This window comes from Bombus huntii, chromosome 13 (assembly GCF_024542735.1).
Source record: "Bombus huntii isolate Logan2020A chromosome 13, iyBomHunt1.1, whole genome shotgun sequence".
Lineage (NCBI taxonomy): Eukaryota > Metazoa > Arthropoda > Insecta > Hymenoptera > Apidae > Bombus > Bombus huntii.
In genome coordinates, this window is record NC_066250.1 from 421,295 (window position 1) to 444,037 (window position 22,743).

Here is a 22,743-nt window from a genome sequence, read left to right on the forward strand (position 1 = left end):
ACTGTCCAACGTTTATCGGCGGCTACGAGAGAATTATAGTTGTTGAAAACCTGAGACGAGAAAGGAGTAGACTTTTTATTTATCGCTGCTTTATAGCTGGTTATAGTTTTTCCTTGTTATACTTCTTCGTTAGCACAGTTCTAGATCGAACTGTAAGTTATTATCGAATTTCTTTAAAAAGAAAACAGAATCTATAACCACATAGTTGAATATTTTATTTTTAACCAACTAATCAGGATCTGCAGGAGCTTGTCGTTTTATTCCATTATCGAGTAATACGTATTTACGAACTTCGGAGTGGATTTTACGCAATGAATTTCGTCGTAATTGCGTGTTTTGTATAAAATAATAATAATTAGAAGTATCCGATGATATTGCGAAACTGTTTGAATGAAATTTTCGCTAACGACTCTGTTTTACTTTCACCGAGTCAAACTCGTTTTCCAACGTCGTTTTCCCCGTAACATATTCATTTCCATCGCGAACGTAACGTAACTTTTGCTTCTCGATATTCAAGCTTACTTTAGTTTATCGAACGTAGTATACGTATATCGTTCGTACGATCGTTTTCACCACTCCGATTACTTCGATCAAAAGAATACGTTGGCGATTATGAAATTGAATCTAAAATCAAGTTTAATCGCGACGAGTTTTTCGATCGATGGGAAATTTGACAGATTACGCGAATGGATTTAATGAGATTCCTTAATGAAAGATTAAATAGTGATCAACTTTAACCTGTTAGAAACAACAGGTCGCCCGCTTGCTAATTACAGTTATAATTAATTTACCAACATAGCCAACAAAAGCTCTTACTTCAACTTTAGCAATATTCGTTGAAATTTATTAGCATCTTGAGAAACTGTGTTCTAATGCTCGTTGTATTTCTGTACACACATCAGGAGCAATTTTCTCTCATATTTTAATCTCACCTGTAATATTATTTTCTAGCGCCATGTCGATAGTTATCGCTAATAAGTAATGTGGCGCACGTTTTGTTCACCTTATTAGACTGAATTTCCATCGCGTTTCACTTTCTTCGCCATACATAATCACGATACTATATCGATAGACTGCTTTCGGAGGCGGATAAAGTACGCACATACATATAAAACGAACCGACGCACGAGACTTCAATAAGCAACCAGAACCTGTCTATCGGCTCTAACGATTGTTTGCCAATCGACTTCCGTGTAATCGGTCGGTTAGTTGTTACGCATGCCTTGGGCCACCTAACGATTACCAACATTCTTGCTTTCTCCTATTCCTCCTACCATTTTTTCCACATCAGATACCATTATTCTGACGGCAATCGATTATAAATTAATCAATTAAGAGCGACTGTCTCATCGTGTTCGATATTTCTAACAAGATGTTCATTTTTCCACCAGTTGTTTCAACGTCTTACAATGTCTTAATTTCTTGTAAACGTGATAATAAAAGGGCTATAATATTCGACATTCGTAAACATCTCGAATAAAAGGCTTCAAAAGATACGATAAATATTTTGCGAGCGATATTACTATCGAGTAGTGGCATCTAAAATGTTCAAACAACACGTGTTTCGGCATTTCCAACCGCTGATAATTCCAATTCAAATTTCCCTCCTTATCGACCTATCCGTTATCATATCACGTTCGCTTCTGTAGGAAATTTAAAAGGGGCAGCAGGTTACGGATTTTTTAAATTTCGCGCCATCATGACATCGGCTCGCTGGTAAAATCTTTACGATGTTCTATGCGTTTATTAAGCATAAACATAACGTTCTCGCAACGTTGTTCTAAACGTTGTTCTAAACGTTGTTCTAAAGTATCAAAACATTGGTTGCAGCTTTCGTTATTTTATCAATTATCCGGTGTGATAAACTTCGAATCAATAGCAACGCTTACGCTATTCGTTCGGCTATCTTCGTAAATTCTTCGGAGATCGCCGAACCAGTTCGGACGAGGACGATGCTAAAAACATCGAGCCTGAAGAACGTAGTAAACAGACGCGATTAACCTCGATGAAAACGTACGGTCGCTGGTAGGCAACCGTAGGCAAGGCCATTTTTTCAGTGAATCAGGCAGTTCTAGTACAGACAACAACGGACCTGCTCTACCGCTATGGCGTTCCTCGCGAGAATCGTTAAGTGCGAGGTACGTTTAGCATTTATAATATTTTCGCTCGACTTTTACACCTTATTACTGACATATCTTATTAGAGAATTTTAGTTGGATATATTTCATGTTATAAAAACGAATAAATGCTTGCTACAATTTTCGATTCGATAAACACATTCTGCGTTTAAATTTCATTTGGTTTATGTTATCATTTGCATCGATATATTTATACGATCTTATACTATACGATTGTACATATCTGTATGATTGTATGGAAATTTCTTCAGATGTAAGGTTAGAAACAAAGTATTTGAAATAGTTGAATGGTTTTTATAGGATTTCAATTGAATTTTAAAGCGAATATACAGTTATATCCGGTTAAATTGTTTCAGGAGAAAATAAAATTTTAATCTCAGAATGTAACGACGTGGAAAATTGTAAACTTATTTAACTAAGTTTATGTCTATCTGTATTACGTTCAATTCTTCTTATGTATTATAAAACGATTAAATGATAAATATTAAGACGTTAAGTATGCGTATATATTTAACAAGTTTCCATTAGTATAACTCAAACATTGACGAAATACTCCGGAATATTCGGTTAGATGAAGAATTTCGAACTATCGTGGAATATTCTTCTCGTGATAATGCCGCGCGTTATCGACAAACATATTATCGCTGTAAATATTCAACTGTACATACGTCACTTGTATAGTAAAAGTACCATAATTCATCGCGATATATCCATTCCTATCGTGAATCACACATACTTTACATCGTCTTGTATTATTTCTGTAAACAGTGATCATGTTACGTTATTATCCCTACTATGTACTGTTATTCGTAGATGTTATCGGTATATGCGTTGCCTCATCATTAAATAATACCAATGTTCCAATGTACCAATGTTACACAAAATGCTACGTGAAATACAAATTTTTGATTTATACGTTAGTTAACACTTGATTGGGTATAGAATGTACGCACATACTTTTCTTGTAATATCAAATATGTACAGGGTGGTCTACGCAAGTAAATACGCAAGTAGTTACAAATGTAACTACCTCGATTTAAAGTCATCTCTTCGATCAAAAATTACCTCGATTAAAAATTTTGTCGGAATATTCGTATCGTTCTGTAACAGTCTTACACAAAGTTGGTGTCGTTGAAAAGGGACTACGCGTCTTCGCTGCAATTGACTTGGATTACGAAGCTAGAATCATCGGTGCTAATAACGCTGGTCGAGAGCAATACAACTATCGATCTAGTGTAATAGAGTTTGCATACTTTACGTAACTGGGAACGAACCGATTTGCCTGTGAGAAGAGTACCGTGTCAAAGCGATTCTTATCGCGTGTGGAGCAAACAATCGCTCCCGATGGATTTCGTTTCTTATCGAGGTCATGCTCGCTCGGAGAAGCAGGCCAATTGGATGAATTTATTCCGATGCTGTATTTAAGCTTTTTCGAGCAAGAAACATACGGGTCTCCGTGGAAGTGATACGTTTGCACGTTATCTGACAGATAGAATTGGACTATCGATCAGGGCCTCGAGATTACTTTACAGTGAACTAACGTTGATTCGCTCGTTTACGATTCGCTGATTCGAATAGGGTTGATACGAAATACAAGTACAGGCTACGCAAAAAGTATTAGAGCGTTTTATAACTTTTCTCGTTTTTTCATCGAAAGATCGTCAATTGTAAACTGATATGAAATTACAGGAATGTATTCTCCATTGCTTTTTTTCTATCATTCCTTCCTATCTCTACGTGACGAAGAGTGGCAAAACTTGCAATCTAAAAATTTAAAAAAAAAAAAAAAAAAAAAAACGGGTGAAATTATTTTGTTATTTCATCATTTTTTCCCGCGGTAACATTGAACGTTAAGTCATCGTATTTCGATTCTAAATATTTTAGTTCAATATTTATCATTTCCTTTGCCTTATTTAACTGCTGCATTATAATCTTAAACAATTGTAATTGTAAATGAATGAGAAGCAAAGGTCACGAATTTAAATACTTTACAATTGAAAATCATTTTCGACAATTCCAATACCTTATTATAATACTTAATTTCTGTAGCGAAACGTCTTTAGAAACATACGTGGACTTATTGTCGTAGAATTTGACCGAATAACGTAATATCGAAACAAGGATTGTTTAACATTAACCGAATGATCTTTTAGGCGCAATTTGTCGCAAGGACTTACAGCAGTAGCGTACCAACGGTTAAGATGTACATTGATGGCCAATTCGTAGGTAATTATTTTATGGTATTAAAAATTTACGTACCGATTTTCACGAATGTTGTATCTCAGTGTCGCTTGTCGTTGCAAATTTTTCAGAGTTATAGGAAAAAAAACGCAAGAGTATTAAATCCCGATTGAATAGACATTTTGAGATTACAAGTTCATTAGGAAATAACGTTACTTAGCCGTATTTAATGCATCCGTTGAAGCACTGAAACGCGTGTTTACTTGGTTGAATTGGTTCATTCATGATTCAATTGCCAGAAAGTAAGACAGCTAAGACTGGCATTATCGAGATCGAGACGTGCAATCTTGATGAAACAGATACTTGATCTTCGAAGCGCTCTTGAACCTATTTTTTCGTACGATACAGCTCGTTATGAATATTTAAAGCGTGCTTCTAAAGGCATTTAATCGAAGCTCGTGGTCCATGAATACTGCTGGAGCACTCGTTGAAACTGTACAGAAAAGGCGCTATATTCCGAGGCGAATTCGATTCTAAGAATTGCTTTAACGAGGAACGTTTACGAATGACATAAATAGCACCGATTATAAAGAAGGCATCAAAGTTAAATGGAATAATTATGCTTCGAGTAAAAGTGGCATGGGAAAAGTTCGAAAAAACGCGTCACGTCTGTTTCAGAAGCGGTGCATATTTTCGTAAACTTTCTCAACGCGCTACACTTGAAAAAATCTAAAATTAAACGTCGACAAATCGTTATTATTTTGCTTGATCGAGTCGATATTATTTTGCTTGATCGAGTCGTAAGGAGGTTTCGATCTGTTTCAGAATCGAAGGCCACAGAGTTCACCGACGTTCATGATCCAGCGACGAACGAGCTGTTATGTCGCACGCCAAAGTGCACGAAAGAGGAAATGGAGACAGCCGTGAAAAGTGCGAAGGGAGCGTATGAGAAATGGAAAAATACCAGTGTATTAACTAGACAAACGCTGATGCTTAAATATCAAACTCTCATACGCGAACATTCGGTAAGTTTATTCGTATTTCAACTTTATTTCGTAGGCGCGAACAAATGGGTTGGCCAAGATCCTATAATTTATTACAAATCAGAATTTAACGCGTTCCGCTGATATTTTTTCATATTTATACGAGAAATGTTTATACGAAGAATAGTATTTATAATAGAAATATTGATATCTTCCCTAGAAAGAAATCGCAGAGAACATGGTAAAGGAAAATGGGAAAACAATGGCTGATGCGGAAGGCGACGTTCTTCGAGGACTTCGTGAGTTTTCTTGAAAAATGTATTATATCATAGTCCTGATAAATATTTCGATCTTTTATCGAACTGCCTACACGCGTATACGCGAACAACGTAAATTCGTTCTGAAATTTTCGATCAATACGCATACACGCATACGCGGACGAATCAATCTATCGTAATTACATTCCGCGTGTCCTGCCCGCCCCATAAACGTAATCGCATCATCGTACAAGCGACAGATCATACGCCTGGTGTTGATTTATGTTACAGAGGTCGTCGACGCGTGTACCGCAATTCCTTGCCTGCAAATGGGCGAGAGCACGCCAAACATCGCCACAGATATGGATATCATTTCCTACAAAGTTCCCCTTGGCGTAACTGCCTCCATCTGTCCGTTCAATTTCCCCGCGATGATACCTCTTTGGTCGTTTCCGGTCTCGGTCGCCTGTGGAAACGCCACGATTCTCAAACCGTCCGAGCGTGTACCAGGAGCTTCGATGATCCTGGCTGATCTATTCACCAGAGCCGGTGCTCCACCAGGATTGTTGAACGTTATCCACGGTCAACACGCCGCTGTCGATTTCATCTGCGAGCATCCCGATATCAAAGCAGTTTCTTTCGTTGGTTCCGATCAAGCGGTACGTTGCTATCGATCGTTGCTTTGTGAGCGTTCGTTGCACCGGGATAACGTTCCCTCTATGTAAAATTGTTGATTCTATACGCCATCGATAATATCAAATCGTAATAACTGACAACCATATTGCATGCATTTTGCAAGTGAATCGAGATTAATCTATTCCTCTTCCTCTCCCATTTATATCGTTATTTTCTTTCGTTAAGAGGAAAATAATGGAAGAACTCGTAAATACACGAAACGATACCGAACGAACGATCTCGACAAATCGACGTGTCTAATTTCTAAGAAACCGTTCGTAGCTAAAATATGCGTGTACGATAAGTATGTCTGATTTTACAGGGAAAATACATTTACAGACAGAGCAGCGCGCATGGAAAACGCGTGCAGTGCAACATGGGTGCGAAGAATCATTGCGTGGTGCTGCCAGATGCGAATAAGAATAAAACCCTTTCTCAAATCGTGGGTGCTGCTTTCGGGGCTGCCGGCCAACGATGCATGGCGCTTTCTGTGGCAATATTCGTGGGTAAATCGAAGGATTGGGTGACAGAATTGGTGGAGGCCGCAAAGAAATTAAAGGTGAATGCGGGACACGTACCTGGAACCGATCTCGGGCCCGTTATATCTCCGCGATCTAAGAAGAGGATATGCGATCTGATCGAGACAGGGGTGAAAGATGGTGCCACGTTGGCTCTCGACGGCAGAGGTCTCGTTGTCAGTGGTTTCGAAAAGGGAAATTTCGTTGGACCAACCGTATTGACAAACGTGAAGGTGGTACACCTATGATATACAATCGTGTTATGAAAACGCGAATGACGATCGATGCCTTCGATGATGATGCAGGAAATTCGTGTTACCATAAGGTTACCATCGATCGATGTAGAAAGAGAGAAGCAAACTTTTCTTAAAGAGCTATCGATTTTGATGTCACGTTTCATACGGTAATTTAAAATTGCGTATAATTTAGATCGCGGTAGCTTCTTCGTAATTCCTGTGCATCATTGATCGCAGCGCTTTAAGTGCTTTCATTTATGTTAGATCGCATAATACGTTTCAGACCTCGATGCAATGTTACACGGAGGAAATCTTTGGGCCTGTTCTTTCGTGTATTTTCGCTGATACTTTGGACGAAGCTATCGACATTATTAACAAATGTCCTTATGGAAATGGAACTGCTGTGTTTACGTCAAACGGTGCAACGGCTAGAGCATTTGTAAATAGAATAGAGGCTGGTCAGGTTGGCGTAAACGTTCCTATTCCAGTGCCGCTGCCCATGTTTAGTTTCACCGGAAACAAGGGATCTTTCTTAGGCGACAATCATTTTTACGGAAAGCACGTAAGTAACGTCACACAAACTACTATCGTACTTTTTCTATGAACTTTGAAAATATTCGTCGAATGCACGTGTTATATTTTTCTAGGGTATAAATTTCCACACGCAAGTAAAAACGATAACGCAGCTGTGGAGATCCGGAGACGCTGGTGATATCGCATCCTCGACGGCTATGCCAACCATGCAGTAAACTAAATGTTCCTCGATTACAGTGATACAAAGCGTTACAGTTGGAAATCTTTCTGTATACTCCATACGAAATTTTATAAACAGACGAAATTTCTGTTTTAAAAAAAGATGACTTTCCAATACTACTGTAACGAACAATGTCTTCCATTAGTCCGAAATAACTTACTGTCGGATAAATCGAAAGAGATACGCTTCCTATTGTGTTTACTATGTTTGTTTATATTTTGTAACAAAATAATAAAATACCACCGGTGAAATTTTGTATTCTATATTTTTTAGAAGAACATATACGTTTATGAAATAACGTAAATTTTTGTACTATTTTTTTAGTAATCTTCCGTTCTCCGATAGTTCTGAAAAATGTAACTATGTATCCGCAAATATAACTATACCTTTCTTGTTATTTAATTCGACCCTACTGTTTCAAATTAATCCCAGCGGAAAAGCAATTCCTCCGACACCGATACGTCGGATTATCCCCCGCGCTCCTACGAACAACACCACCACCACCACCACCACCACCACCAACCGGTAAATAAAGATAAGAAAGGTCTCTATCCAAAATCCAAGATCGAAGACAAACGATTCATCGCTGGATGTATGTAACGAGAGAAGTTCAAGGTCGATGCGTCCTCCAACGTCCTTGAACCGAAGCTAGTTGCTCGCATCCTCGTCGATCGTCGACGCGACGGCCGAAAACATTGAAACAGTGACGGTCTTCCGGATGTTGGCTGTGACGTGTGCGCACTGCGCAGCCGCGTCAGCACCCCCTGGCCAGGCGCATCTGCGCATTTTCCAACAAAATTTCTCTCACAGGCGAGGTTCTGCCCGTCCCGGATCGTCGCGTTCGTTCCGACGGAGCAGGCTGCCGGAAGTCGAAACGGAGAAAACCAACCCCTTCGATTGTTCACATATCGTGAGTATTTGCACGTCTTCGTTCGTTCTTCTCCGCTCTCTATTCAACGATATTTACACGCTGCGCGATCTTTTTGCTCATCCAATGGACGACGTTCCTCGAATCTTGCCATTTGTTTGCAAAGGAATAGCGCCTCGTTAAGATTGTCGTCGGTTCGTTTGTTTTCATCGACGTCGTCGCCTTTGTTCCGCTACTCGTTAACTTTTCGCGAAAGTCGTTGCCCCGTTCCGATACCAAAGAATAGTTTATTCATTTTGGAAAAATTTGATTTCGATTCTCCACCGAAGGTCTTTTTATTTGTCCCTTTCTCGTCCCTTTTCTGTCCGTTTGTTCTTTTTCTTTGTCCCTTTCGATCGCATTAAGAGAATTCGGCGGTATTAACCTTCGTACGTGAGCGACCGATGCGAGGCTGCCTGAGGATTTAATATCTGCCGTGGAAAATCGCGAATCGATTCCTCCCGGCGGAAGACATCGACGTCTGTTGTCCTTTCTTTTCTCTAGCCACGCTCGATAATCCCTTGGGAATTTTGGAAAAATATGGGTCGTTGTTGCTATTGAAGTATAACCATTACAACGGAGAATTTTGAAATTTTGCATTTTAATATCTTGTATTTTCACAAATATTTAAATCATTTACAATAACGTTATTTTGCATCTCACTTTATATCCATCGTTCGATATTATCCGTCTTAAAGAATAGGTTTCGTTGTTTGTTTGGTGCTTCAACCCTTACCCTTTATCCTTAGTGTTATCATACTTTTTTACCTTGTCGTGGAATTTAAAATTCGCCGAAGGATGCTTACACCGCTACAAAATTTTCTTACCTATTTTTTAAACGCGTTTCATTTAGCTTCAGATTAGTACGCAGTTTCCAGGCCTTTCCAAATAATACTTGAAATAATTAGTAGAAAAACTCGCCTTTAAAGCTTTTAAAAATTGGAGATGTTTGTACCTCTGATCTTTTTGTTTCTATCAACAATTTTTCGAAGAATCGATCAATGGGTATTTATGTAATTTCCAAGGGAATAAAAACGAAGTTTTAACGAAGGATGGAAAGAAACGTCTGCGTTTCTCTGTTTGAAAGATGATTTCTACCGAATGCAGTTGACGCATGGAAAATCGTCGCGGTTTCAACTCCGCTTTGTAGAACACATTTATCTTTTACGGCCGTCAAATTTTATTTTTACATCGTCACCTGAATGCAAACTATTTCTTCTATCCAGATCGAGTGTCTGTTGCCTCGCTACGTCCTTGTTTAAGAAAACAGAGTTCCGATCGAACCGGGTTTCAACGGACGGTAAATTCTACGATGTGAACTGCTTCCAACAGGTCGCGTATCACGGTCACTTTGTCTTTAGACAGGCAAACCTACCTTCGTTTCATTAATATATGATAGAACAATGTCGAAAGCGGGACGTTGCCTCTTCGAGTCCGTACAGGTGTGAAAATAAGCCGCTCGTCGTAATTCAAAATATTCAATTTAGAGATCGTAAAATCAGACACTGTAAAATTTCCTACATAAATTTTGTCAAGCAGCACGGAGATTCACGGGTCGATTCTTCCAACAGGTTTATCAATTATGTACAAAACCGTACGAAAAGGCGATGCCAGCCTGCAGTACACGATTCTACCGCAAACGGACCAGTTTTCGTCATCCGGGTTCCCTCAGACATCAGGAAAGGCGGGCTGGAGGGTCCTCAAGTACTCCATATGCACGTTGATGATTCTGTTCGTCGTGTCTTACGTGGCGGTAACTCTTTTCATGAACCAGAGCGACGAGCGGCTGTTCGCCAGTACGGTGCTGGCTATAGGCCGAGTTGGGCACAACTCGTCGAGGGCTAGAAACTCGTCGAGGAGTCAGGAGAAAGACATGGCGAACAAAAGCAAAAACAGGCTTCCAGTAACGACCACGGTTTCATCTACGGAAGCTTACAGGAAGCAGGATATCGAGGACGAGATGACTACGTTGTTAGAGGCGTCGAACGTAGATGAACAAGAGTCGCAGGAGTTCACTACCACAGGTATCAAGTTCCTCGACGAAAGTTACGCGATAAAAGTCAGTATGTCGAAAATTAACGCGATAACACACGTATTTGCGTTGATTTCTAATCGAATAACGATCAAGACGATAACAGTGTTTTTAATTTTAAAATGAATGAAATACCATTTCCGCGATATTACTCGATAGATGTACAAGATAGATATACGACAATTATGCTCCAAGCAAGTTCTTGTGTTTTATTTACATGTTGGTAAAATCTATTAAGCTATCCAGTTACAAAGTTTCAATTTCGGAGCAATTTGGATTGGCAAGGCTGGCTAATTTGACAACATATTCCAAGCGCCAGTAACTTACGTTATCTTTCAATCGGCCTTCTGAAAGTTGCCCGAATGTTTTACTAGGGAGCCTCGAGCCGTGGCAAGAAAGAAATTAACAGTAGCAACGATTTGATTTAACGAAGCAACGAATTTAGATTTAACTGTTTCTACCGCGTGACATTTATCGTTTTTATCGCGTCCACTGTTATCGATTTTCTTCGGTCGTTGTATTATAATATATACTCGGCTTTCCCTTCCATAAATCATCTTTCTGCTACTGCTAAATAACGAAATGTTCGATAATAAGCTGCTTTATGGGGAAATGAATGTTTATTAGTAAACTAATCGTTCATTGTTATTATCGATGAATACGATCCTCGTGTTTCCTGTATAGTTGATTGATTATCATTTACTCTGTCTAACCCTAATTGTAAATGGGTATTGGAAAAATACTATCCGATAAAACGTTATTCAATTGCCATTCAATATTCCATTACCATGGCGATAAATTTTTTATTTTTCACCATCAAATACGCTACTCACTAAACTCGCTCAACGAAAGATCCAAAAATTGTACCATCTGGTTTCCTTCTTTTTGGCATTTTCAAAGTCCGTTCGTGTGTCGTTATGTTTCCATAGAATTTAGAATTTCTCCGTAAGTACCAATCGTTGTCGTTTAAATATTTAAAATTGTTTAATTTTTACCAAAACCATTCTTTTTCGTCCGCTTTTTGTTCGCAGATTCCACAACGAGTAGCACGCAACGTTCGAAAACATCCACGGAATCGACGACGAGCGTCAAACAGACGTCCACGTCCACCACTACGTATATACTACCGACAACGTGGTCGACCGGTTTAAAAACGTTAACCAGCACCCCGAGTGAAGCGACCAAGATGACGTCGAGCGCGCCAACGAGGAAGGCAAAGATGCCAAGGGTGACCTTGAAGCTCAGAGAGAACGAAACGATACCACAAATGTACATGAAGGCTGGGATAGCGTCGTACAAAAAAGGAAACATCACTACGAGCGTCCTGGCACACGGCCTAAGCCTGGAAGGGTTGATCTTCAAGACGCCAGAGGGAACGATAAACCCCTGGACGCAAAAGTGGTTCTTCACCGATCCTTCCTCCGACTTTCAATGGAAGGTACAGTTGTCTCGGCAAGTAAGTTAACGAGCAATGACACGTGGAAAAGTACTGATTATCTCGAGTACAAGTGGGTCGAGCTGCATACTTTGCACGCTCGCTACTAGTTTCCGATACAGTTATCAAATACGGTCGCAAGTATCGCAAGCCGTCGCTTGTTTTCGACAGGATTATAGAATTAGCATTACGAAGAAATAGTATTAGAAAATTACTGACGAAAGGATATGAAACTGAATATGAATTTTGAAATTCTTAATAATATCGTATACGCGTAAAATGTATCAACGTGTCTTTTGTTACCAACACAGATATTATAAAATTGTTGGTAAATTATCGTTCAATGTCGCCGAATAACGCGAATTTCTACCAACACGTATTTGCGGTTTCTTATCTCTTGTAGACCGTACGACCTATTATATTCTCTCCGCTCCAAATAGTCGAGAACTTTGCTGCTGCGGGATTTACAAGCATTGGGTGAATGGCGGGCGATTACGTCGAAAAACCGCATGAACTCTATGGCTCGTTAACTTTCACACCGGTCTCTTGAAAAGGCCTTCGCTTTAACGTTCTCGCGTGGATTTTCATATTATTTATTCTTTCTGCGTTATATTTTCATTCTTGTTTCGACGTGTAACGGTGGAAGAAGAATTCGTAATAAAGATTCGGTATCGAGTAGAAGAGAATCTCAGATAAGATTCCTCGAGATTTCGTGCGTATCGCTCTGAGAGACACAGGGCACAAGATGTGGCATCGAATCGAATGGAAAATTGTAGGAGCATCTTTACGGGTCCCAAAGGTTAATTTATACTCTGTATAAGTATCGATCGCGCCGCAGCAAAGACATCCAAACCGAATGGCACCGGTGACGATCGATAGGATATGTTGGAGAATCTAACAGCATGGTTCCTTTTATACGTATGTACTTCTTCCGCGGTTCCTCAGCTAGGCTGTCGTTATCTTTTCTTTTTCTCGCCGCGAGCCTACGGACTACTTTCGCCGTTCTCGTCTTTCTACTTATTTTCAACGTGGTTGGTTATATCTTATCTCTTATCTCTTAATTTCTTGCTCACCGAATACCGAGTACCGGCGTTCCTCTAGCCGCTACAGATTATTCGAACGAACCTTTTGCTGCGTGGTTTTTAAAAAAGAAAAACGGAGAATGGGAACGATCGTTATACGACAGTGCGTGGAAATTTCTAATAACGCACATTTCTAGCGGCTGCCTCGTTTTGTTCGAACATCCCTCAACGACGTAGGAATAATTAACACCATGGATGGAAATCGGTGCAAATAAATTGTAGCTCGTCTGAAATTAGTAGATGCAAATTGGTTATCGATAAAGCGGTGGTTTTGCATCGTAACACAATTTTATATTCGATATTAAGCGAATCGGTATCTAGCTACACTGAATCATGAAAAACCTGCTCTAAACCGATACATTTTCGATCGATTAATCGCCCATAACGTAATTGTATAAAAATATCGAATTTTATAAACTTTCATTTCTCATGAAATCTAATTTGAATTTTATTATCGGTCATTACACCGTTCAAGTCCTCTCATATTTTAGTATGTTTATCGTGATTCGAGATGCAACAGACTATCGCCTTATGTAATTTTCATAAATCGCGCCAAACGCGGTTAACGCAGTGATAACGCGCACCTGTTTATCACAGCTTCCGGTTGAGGTAGCAGACACAAAGAAGCAAATCAGCTGTGCGCGAAATGAGACGGTTCATTAGCTCGTCGAGGTGTGGGAGGGGGAGGGGTTATTATATAACGCTTGCCTCTCTCAACTCTTAACAATGATGGAGGATCTGAACAGCTGAAACGATCTCGACGGGTAATCGTTTCTCTTTCTCTCCATTTACGTAACCAGCTGTCGCTTATTCCGATGTTTATGAATATTCTTTTCTTCTTTCACGGAGATATTCGTCTTGCGGAAGTAAGACTATTCTGTTGTACTTATTTACCTACTTAATATATTTCTATGCATTACATTTCCAACATAGTGCGACGAAAGCTTCGTTTTAAAAGAAAAAGTGATTAAATTTACTTAAAAGTATGTATATCTATAATCTTCGTTAAGTAGAAAGTTTTTCATCGCAATAATCGCAATTTTTCCATCTATCCGTGACATTTTCCAATCGGATCGTACGTTCCGATGTAGACCAGCGCTAATGACATTAAATATCAATATTCCGGTGTCGAAAACAGGTTTTCGCGGTTACACGTTCGCGGCGAAAGAAAGCTGTGAAAAATTAATCCCGAAGGAGTACGGTATTCGATTTCGCAGATTAAAATGAATTATATTCTGCGAGAAATGTATCTTCTTAAAGGGGACGTAGACGTTATTTAAATAGGAGATTATCTTGCATTTCGAGCGTTGGACGACCCTTGGAATCGGAATTTCAAACGCGTTATTCTCGTCACTCTTCGGAGCTAAAGATCTTCTTATGGGAAAATGGAAATCCCATTGGATATCGATTTTCGACGAATAATTTCTGTTAAGAATACTCTTCGAGGCGAATAACAACGGGAAGAAAATCTAGTTTGATTATGTCCCTATGTAGAGGGAAGGTTCTTAGTTAAAATTATCGAATCCTTCGTGTAAAATCTGGCATCTCATCTGCTGACACGGATTCTCATTTTGAACAAACGGATAACGACATTCATATTCGGAACTATCTTTTTTCTTCGACAACTTCTCAAGCATGGAACGTGTATCGAGGAGTCGTCGATTTAATAGACACGAAGCTTAAAACCATTATCATACCGAGTTAGTTAACTGGGTCAAAATTTCCGATATTGAGTTTCATGTCGTTCTGACGAATAAATTTAACGCGAAGTCATAGAAGTATTTGAACGAGTATCGTTCGCGAACACATGCGTCCATCTCTCGAGAACATCGTGTCCATTTAGTCGTTTAAACTTTATCGCGCAATCTTGGTTAACTAATTGCGATATTCCGACGCTAATTTTGAACTACAGATCGTCGGTCGTGTTCTCGAAATATAATCCCCTTTACTTTTTAACCACCTACTTAGCTTATGTTACCTAGATCCGATATAAGATATAAGGAAATTGAATAGCGACCCACTGCTTTCTCTAGTTCAGCTCAGGTTCTATACGTTCCCCTCTCAGTCATTAGTAATGCCGTTTAATCTTTCGTCAACTTTTCGATGAAAAAATTTGTTACTGTAGGGATTGATATTTTTACTATTAGAAACGTTTCACAAACCAGTCGCATTTTTTTTAAACCGATATTAGAATTATTAGCGATACAGATTAAAGAAAGGGTGCCGTTATGTTATTCCACAGAGCTTCAACCGGATGGCGGTGAAGGTTTACATAACCCTGGCAGTGTTCCTCACCTTCGCGAGCATTCTCGTCTCTCTGCTGTTGTACGTGCGAAAGACCACGAGACGCCTGCGTCAAAGCGTCGAAGAACCAGAAGTGGAGGGACAGGAGGAGGACAAATCGACTTTGTTGGGCGTCGAAAGCCAGGAAATCGAGGAAAAAGAGTAATCGTGATTCAACCATGGGAGAGCCACGTAGCTCGTAAGATTCGCATATTTTTACAACGTGTACGTCAGTTTAGATTTAGATACTTCGCGTGAAACACCGAACGAACGATCATCGAGATGTTGGGAATACCGGTTAATATTTTTCGGGTTCGTTTAATCGAGCGTTGAAAGCCCCGTTTTAAGGAATTGACTGATCGAATAATCATCGTTCTCTTCTTATCGTTTGCTTCGTTGCTATTTTGCTTACTTGGTTATAGTGGTTCGTGGAGAATCAAGCTCGGTGATATTTTAACAAACGTAAAATTTTCTGAACGCGTAAAGTCACGTAATTCCTACCAAGGATTTATTTCTCATAGGAAATAATTCCAGCTAAAAATCGTTAATATCGTGGAAGATTTTAAAATTCGCGATATTTCCTGAAATACCCTAGCGAAGTTTTTGTCTTATAATTTGTATATACCTAGACGTGAAAAGTGAATTTTCATTGATTCCGATATGCTCGATCTATGCGGAGAAGATGGTTCGAAAGATAGTAGCCAGCTTTCGAAGGTTGGCTAGATGGACATTTTTCCTCGGTATACCTTCTTCTTTCTGCAAATACAATTGAGACGTAACGCGTAAGAACGACTGAAAAGAACGACGCGGCTTTCGCGTGTTCACAGTCTTATCCTATTGCTAGGTTGCGCTAGCGTGTTGTGGTCCGATTAATTTTCGCCGAATTTTGTCTGACACTGCAGACTACTTACAATCATTGACTCGCGATGATAGTCTTCGAAATGTTTCTATTATATAATTTATAAAGACGTAGAATACTTTTTCGAAAGTTATTTTCATCGCTACTGATTCTACTCGATACTTTTTTCTATTTCACATGTATGTATATCGATACATATACGATATTAATATTAATATGCTTGTGTCTATATTATATTTTATTCGTGCCGTAACATCCTGCTGGATATAAAGCAATTCCTCGAAAAAAAGAAACAGGTGAATTTTGTACGAGACAAATAGTTACATTCGATAGTTTATAGCGTCTTTGTGCGCTTAGTGATGATTTTTTTTACCTCTAACGATTGTGACCTTATTTTCTACCATCTTTTCAACATGAGTAGGTAAGTAACGATTCTCAACCATATTATGTCTTTAATACTATAAGTTAGGCAATTTTTTCAAGTACTTACTTATGTGTTTATGAATGTTATTCGTAAGCAAATAAAAGCATTGTCATTCGATTAGTCTGGATGTAACATTTGGAGCAAGATGGGGACATTTCCATGAACGATCATTTTTAGATAATATGGACGTACAGGAGAAAAACAGAGCGACAAAGTTGGATCGAAGAATCTATGCGGAGAGCCGTTGAAGCGATTGTACAAAAAATGGGCTATCGTAAAGCAATTCTGGTCTTTAATATTCCTAAAACTACATTGGAGAAGAGGTTGGCTCTCTAACGAAAAAATTCTCAACAGATGTTGAAGACAATTTTGGACCTTTCTCGATTGTGTTTTCGATCGAACGAGAGCAAGAGTTAGTAATTCTTTCTGCCTAAATCTTTGTTACTTTCCCTACGGGATTACAATGTTCTGTTTCCACACAAATACCACACACTACCATTGTACATATAGTACATACGTATAGTACATATAATACCACCATACAGTATTACGAAATTTAGTAAAATCCATATATATATATATATACATATATACACATATAAGATCATAACTGGAACATACATATACGATCACAACCCATACACACGTTACACATATAATAAAGAAAAATTAGTATTTTATTTAAATGAAACGGGCCTACCATTTGGTCTAACAACAATCGATATATACAAATAGATGCGTACTATTTTTCCCCGTCACTAGGGCATTGTCGCTACTTTCAAAATTATATTTTTATATCTTTTTTGTTAAGTTTTGGAAGTTTATTTTAACACGTTTCGATAAACAGGCATTGATATCATATATGATATTTTTTGTAGATACAACATCAATAAATCTAGTATTCTAGAGCAATTTTGTTTTAGCATTTCCATCTTGCCCCAACTTCCCATGCATGAAGTAAAAACGACATTCAAACTACTCATCTTTTCTCTTAAATCGAGACGTTATCTTTCATTGGATAATTCTTCGATATTTCAATATATTATAATATCTGGTACGACGAGTCGATTAATTTAAAACGACAAATTTATAATTACCGTACATAGTACATAATTAATATGTACTTGGTCGGACCATGACGTGTTAGATGCATCTTTTTTGGAATGATATGATCAAATTTCTATCGGCAGAATTTCAAAATCGTGGAAACGTCCGAGAAACGTCGTTCGAACGAGAATTTTTCTTCGACGACGGAAGGACTCCATTTGATTACCAATATGTAGATACTTCCTGGCTATTCTATTACATTAGTGAATCGCACGGAAGCTAATCTCACAATATCAGGAAGTTCTAATGATTTTTTACAAAGCATCTTGCATATCCCCTGTACGTGTCGAGAGTCGTAAATTTATCAGAGAATTTTCGAGCTCTTTCCTACAAAAGAGCTACTAAAGAAACAAATCTATCTATATATATATATATATATATATATAAGTGAAAAACAAAGTTACGTACCTCGATGACCGATTAAGGAGACAGTTTCTAAAAAACAGATGAATGACGGAATCGTTAGAGAAACGAGCAATCTTTCTATACTATTTGTTTCGCTTATCTATCACGATCGACCGAACACGTATATTTTATTAGAGAAAGTGAAATTAAACGTTTGGTCATCTCCGTAGCGGATTTTAAATGAAATTAACCTGAGCATATATAAATATGTCGTCTCGAAAGTAAGAACTTGTTTAAGGGTTTTATAAAAGCGAAGTAGAAAATGTAGTAGAAAGATCGTAGGGTCTTGCGATTATCGGAAATTCCGACTGAGACAGTCTGATAATTTGCAAGTGATTTTCCAGTTGACATTTCCGACATATACTTCGACATGTTACGCCTTTAAAAATCAATCGATATTAACGACAGACGCGTCGAAACGAATGTCAAACGTTAATGTCGGCGGTCTCCTTAATTCGGTCACACTATGTATTTGCTAAACTTTCTACACTGTGCATACAGTACACAATACGCTCCTGTATATGGCCGTAAAATATTAGAAATATCTGGCCGATTTTCTTCAAATGTCATTAAGAATCGCACCTTGAAATTTCCTAGCACCGATGTGCTTCGAAAATATGTCGCTTCATCTACGATCGCTATAAACTTACTGTTATGGGAGATTGAAAATTAATTCGCTCAATTTGCGTTCGAACAAAACATCAAGAGGATCGTAGCTTCTAAACGTACAGAAGCAATCTTAGAAAATCATGTATATCATTTACGTTCAATATTTTATTTCTTTATTTCATTGTACGATTCAATGAGTAACGTTCTCGATTTACTTCTCTTCGTCCCGGTTCGTAATGCGAGTTGAATGTTTCGTTAAAGACGGCCTGTAATATTACCCGAGAATTTCTCTTCACCCACATATAATATAAATTATAGCGATCAACTCGTTTAAAGATTTCTTTCCGTATTTTTATTTGGTACTTATTTAATCACTAACACGTTCAGATATCTTCCATGTATTACGAAAGACAGCTTCGTAACGAGAAAAACTGTTGTATTAATTTAAAACGAAAAACACGTGTGCTAGGTGCATAAAAATTGCGTAAGAAGACTGTACGTAGTTTCAAGCGCATATTTTCTAGGTATATTCATATTTTAATGAATATATCAGGTAATATTGGAAGTAGCGAGTTAAAATCACCAGCTACTAATTACTCTTTGTCATCGTGGATGATTAACGATTGATCGAATTGTCTCGCAAATTGCGTTATTCGATATTAATATTAACGGAGAAACTGCGTTTTTAGCGTTATACATTTTCCCTAAGGGTGTAAAGACTTTCATTAGTGAAATGTATTTCTATGTGTAATTAAATAGCGATGGCCGCAAAACGACATCCTTAACAAAATTTAGGAGACAATCGAACGCAATGTTTTTCACGCCAATTTTTCTGCGATCTTTACAAACAACGTCGTTCAGTATTTTTAGAGCAATACACAGAGCGTAAAAAGTTAGTCGTTATTTAAGAAATTAATTTGTACATTTAAACGCGTTTCGATTAAACGATACTAGCTGTTAATAATTTAACGATACAAGCTCAAATAATTACAAATGTTAAGCGACTAATCTACAGAAATTACTACGTTAAGGTTTTATTTAACAGATACACATTGTCTACGTTTCTTTTTTAAATACGTAACGTATATGTATACCGTACTGTTATATCTACGAAATCGCTACATTCTTTTAGATATCGTTAAGTTTTGCAATGCTTCCGAGTGCTTGTGAATAACGTAAACTGTTGAATAATTTTCCTCGACTAAAATTCATCCGAAAAGAAGCTTACAATTGTTGCTAACGAAGAAATAAAGTTTTTGAAATCTGCGAAGAGATTATTAAATTCTGAAGGACTTTATAAAACCTGTTGCTCAGTTAACATTATTTTATCGCGAGGAACAACATCAAGATTTATGAAGAAACGAGTCCAGTCGCCTTTAATAGGTGCAGGAAAGGCCAGTAACAGTAGTTACTAATTACCTAACAAGGAAAACATTTTATTCGTTGAGATAAATGTATAGAATGATGTGTTGTGCGTTGTATAAACCTGTGTTATGTGTAATTAAACACAATAATGCGATATGATCGATTATTTGATACTGGTACACTAGTATACTAGAAAACGATCTTGTAAGATTTCACCAGTAGAAAATGATGACACGCGGACAGTGAACGTTCGCCATTTTCTCTGTGTCGCTTTTATTGTATTTTTTCGAATGCAATTGACTGATTTGTTAAGGATTTTGTGAAAAAGGCAAACTCGAACTCGCTCGATCACGGCGAATCGGTTGTCGACGTTCCTTCGTTCTCGAACCAATGAACACGCAAATAGTAAGTACACGTGCAATTCCGTACAAAGAAAATGAGAAAATAGAGAGCGAGAGAGAGAGAGAGAGAGAGAGAGAGAACGAGAGAGAGCGAGAGAGAGAGAGAGAACGAGAGAGAGAGAGAGAGAGAGAGAGAGAGAGAGAAAGACAGAAAAATGTTTGATGCGTTTTCAAAGAAATAAAGAACAAAGAAGTATGAGAATAAGGGACTTATAAGTGACACAATAGTGCTGTAGCTGAGAAGAAAGAGACGGTTATAGTTTCTATTTTGAAGATTATATTTTTTTAACTTCATTCATTTTTGACTTCCACATACATGTATTTATATATATACATATAATTGTATATACATATTCGCATACCTATTATATACACGTATAAATATAAATAAATAAATATATATACAGTAAATGATAAGTGTTAAGTGGATAATGAGATATTGCATATATATATACAGAAAACACACGTGTGTGTTCGAAAAGGAGGTCGTATAACGCATGAAATCGTGAACGTCCTTTCCGTAATAATATGTATATGTGTGGAGTCGTACAATTAAGCGTATCGCGAATATCGCTTGTACGAATACACTACATTCTGAGATAGCAATCGGAAAGAAGATCGGAAATGCGCTTTCCAGAAGGAATTTCTTACACGAGACGAACAATTATGGAGCTTTCTAGAAGAAAATGTCTTTGGACCATTTTTTACGGTATCTTGTTCTATTTTCGAAACGGTATTCTTATAACCAGCAAATAAAATACTGTATATTTTATCGAAACAACAATTTTTGGTAAAAGCTGTAATATTTAATTTATTCGTAATTTTTAGTCGGCCCAATTCCACGAACTTCGCGGGCCAGCTTCGATTTCTATTTCTGTTTGAGAAATTCAAACATTCGTTAGTCGCAAACTATTCGTTTTGAGAAATGTAATTTTTATCAATTCGCCGACGTCATTTCTTAGTTTGAAGCGGAATTTTTGTGCCAACAGGTCGTCGCAGCGTAACGCTTAACGATTCGGAAGACATCGATCGCGTTACTTTACAAACTCAAAGCGATCTACCCTTTGATCTATCGACGTTCAAGTAGGAAGTCAACTTATCGACTTAATTAATACCACAAACGTTAAAAGTGTATCGACTTCTCACGGTAAGAGGGTGTTGCGTTCATTCATCAATACCAATATTAAATATCGAAAACGGAACGGTGAAAAGATGTGACCGAACGATTAAACGATTTAATAGGCGAAACAATTCTGCATATGTACATATACTATTAACATTGTACGTCTCGGGAATCACGACATAGATCATCATTGATCGTGATACGTTTACTATTGGAGAATTGACTTGTTAATTCGACTTGAAAATGATATAGCTCGCGCCGAATTAGGGCCTATAAATGTATACAACCAAATAAAAGATGCGGAATAATTATCAAATTTTGATTTATTTTACTGTAACATTAAAAGTACCAAACTCGTCATCTTGATAGGTTTTAGATTTTTTCCTACCCCGTGACCCATTTCTCGTCTATTTTATTACTTTTTCTACTCTTAAAAACATATGTATTTCTTTAAATTCCTAATTTTGTATTCCTTTTTAATTTACCTACTGATCAGTATCGCCGGTTCACTGGTAGATGCGGCACTATGCCCAAAATAGTATTTTGCCAAGCTAATATCACTGATACCATTAGTACCATCTTTTCACCGCTAGATGACTATAGTATCTTAGAGTTTATGTTTTGATAAAATTCTCGCAACAGACAATTGCGAAACATTTGGACAAGAACCCGAAGTTCGGTTATCAAACTAACCTTCGGATAAACATAGAATCACACCCAACAACGCAATCCTGGCAAAAGCTGAGATTCCATTACTTAAGAGGCAGGATCGAATATCTCTATGGTAAATACACTCGGAAAACATTGAACAACCTAACCACTTCTATGGCAGAATACATTCAAGAATACATAGAACTGGAGGAAATTGTCTTATACAACATCCAACTCAACAAGAAGAGGAGAATAATCGTGAAAATCTGCTGAGAAGGATAAAGTACAATACCGTTCGTGCCACCCTGATGTATCTGA

General features: G+C 37.9%; 2 protein-coding genes across 5 annotated transcripts; both read left to right on the top strand.

Annotated features, from left to right (window-relative positions):
• Nucleotides 1–1,970: 1,970 nt before the first annotated feature.
• LOC126872298 (probable methylmalonate-semialdehyde dehydrogenase [acylating], mitochondrial) lies at nt 1,971–8,144 on the top strand. Of its 2 annotated transcripts, XM_050632083.1 has the most exons (8): nt 1,976–2,138; nt 4,292–4,364; nt 5,145–5,344; nt 5,523–5,601; nt 5,851–6,218; nt 6,557–6,985; nt 7,272–7,550; nt 7,636–8,144. In XM_050632083.1, exons 1-8 carry the CDS (start codon nt 2,106–2,108, stop codon nt 7,735–7,737), a joined length of 1,563 nt encoding a protein of 520 aa, XP_050488040.1. In that variant the 5' UTR covers nt 1,976–2,105; the 3' UTR covers nt 7,738–8,144. The 2 variants fall into 2 exon arrangements, with proteins under 2 accessions (XP_050488041.1, XP_050488040.1); XM_050632084.1 differs by lacking the exon at nt 4,292–4,364 and having other exon boundaries at nt 1,971–2,138.
• A 350-nt stretch (nt 8,145–8,494) lies between these two features.
• LOC126872302 (uncharacterized) lies at nt 8,495–22,090 on the top strand. 3 transcript variants are annotated; one of them, XM_050632090.1, is made up of 5 exons: nt 8,501–8,652; nt 10,221–10,673; nt 11,713–12,137; nt 15,441–15,680; nt 21,641–22,090. In XM_050632090.1, the coding sequence occupies exons 2-4, from the start codon at nt 10,232–10,234 to the stop codon at nt 15,645–15,647; spliced, it is 1,074 nt and encodes a 357-aa protein (XP_050488047.1). In that variant the 5' UTR covers nt 8,501–8,652; nt 10,221–10,231; the 3' UTR covers nt 15,648–15,680; nt 21,641–22,090. The 3 variants fall into 3 exon arrangements, with proteins under 3 accessions (XP_050488048.1, XP_050488049.1, XP_050488047.1); XM_050632091.1 differs by lacking the exon at nt 21,641–22,090 and having other exon boundaries at nt 8,495–8,652; nt 11,713–12,119; nt 15,441–21,062; XM_050632092.1 differs by lacking the exon at nt 21,641–22,090 and having other exon boundaries at nt 8,495–8,652; nt 11,713–12,133; nt 15,441–15,558.
• The last annotated feature ends 653 nt before the right edge of the window (nt 22,091–22,743 follow it).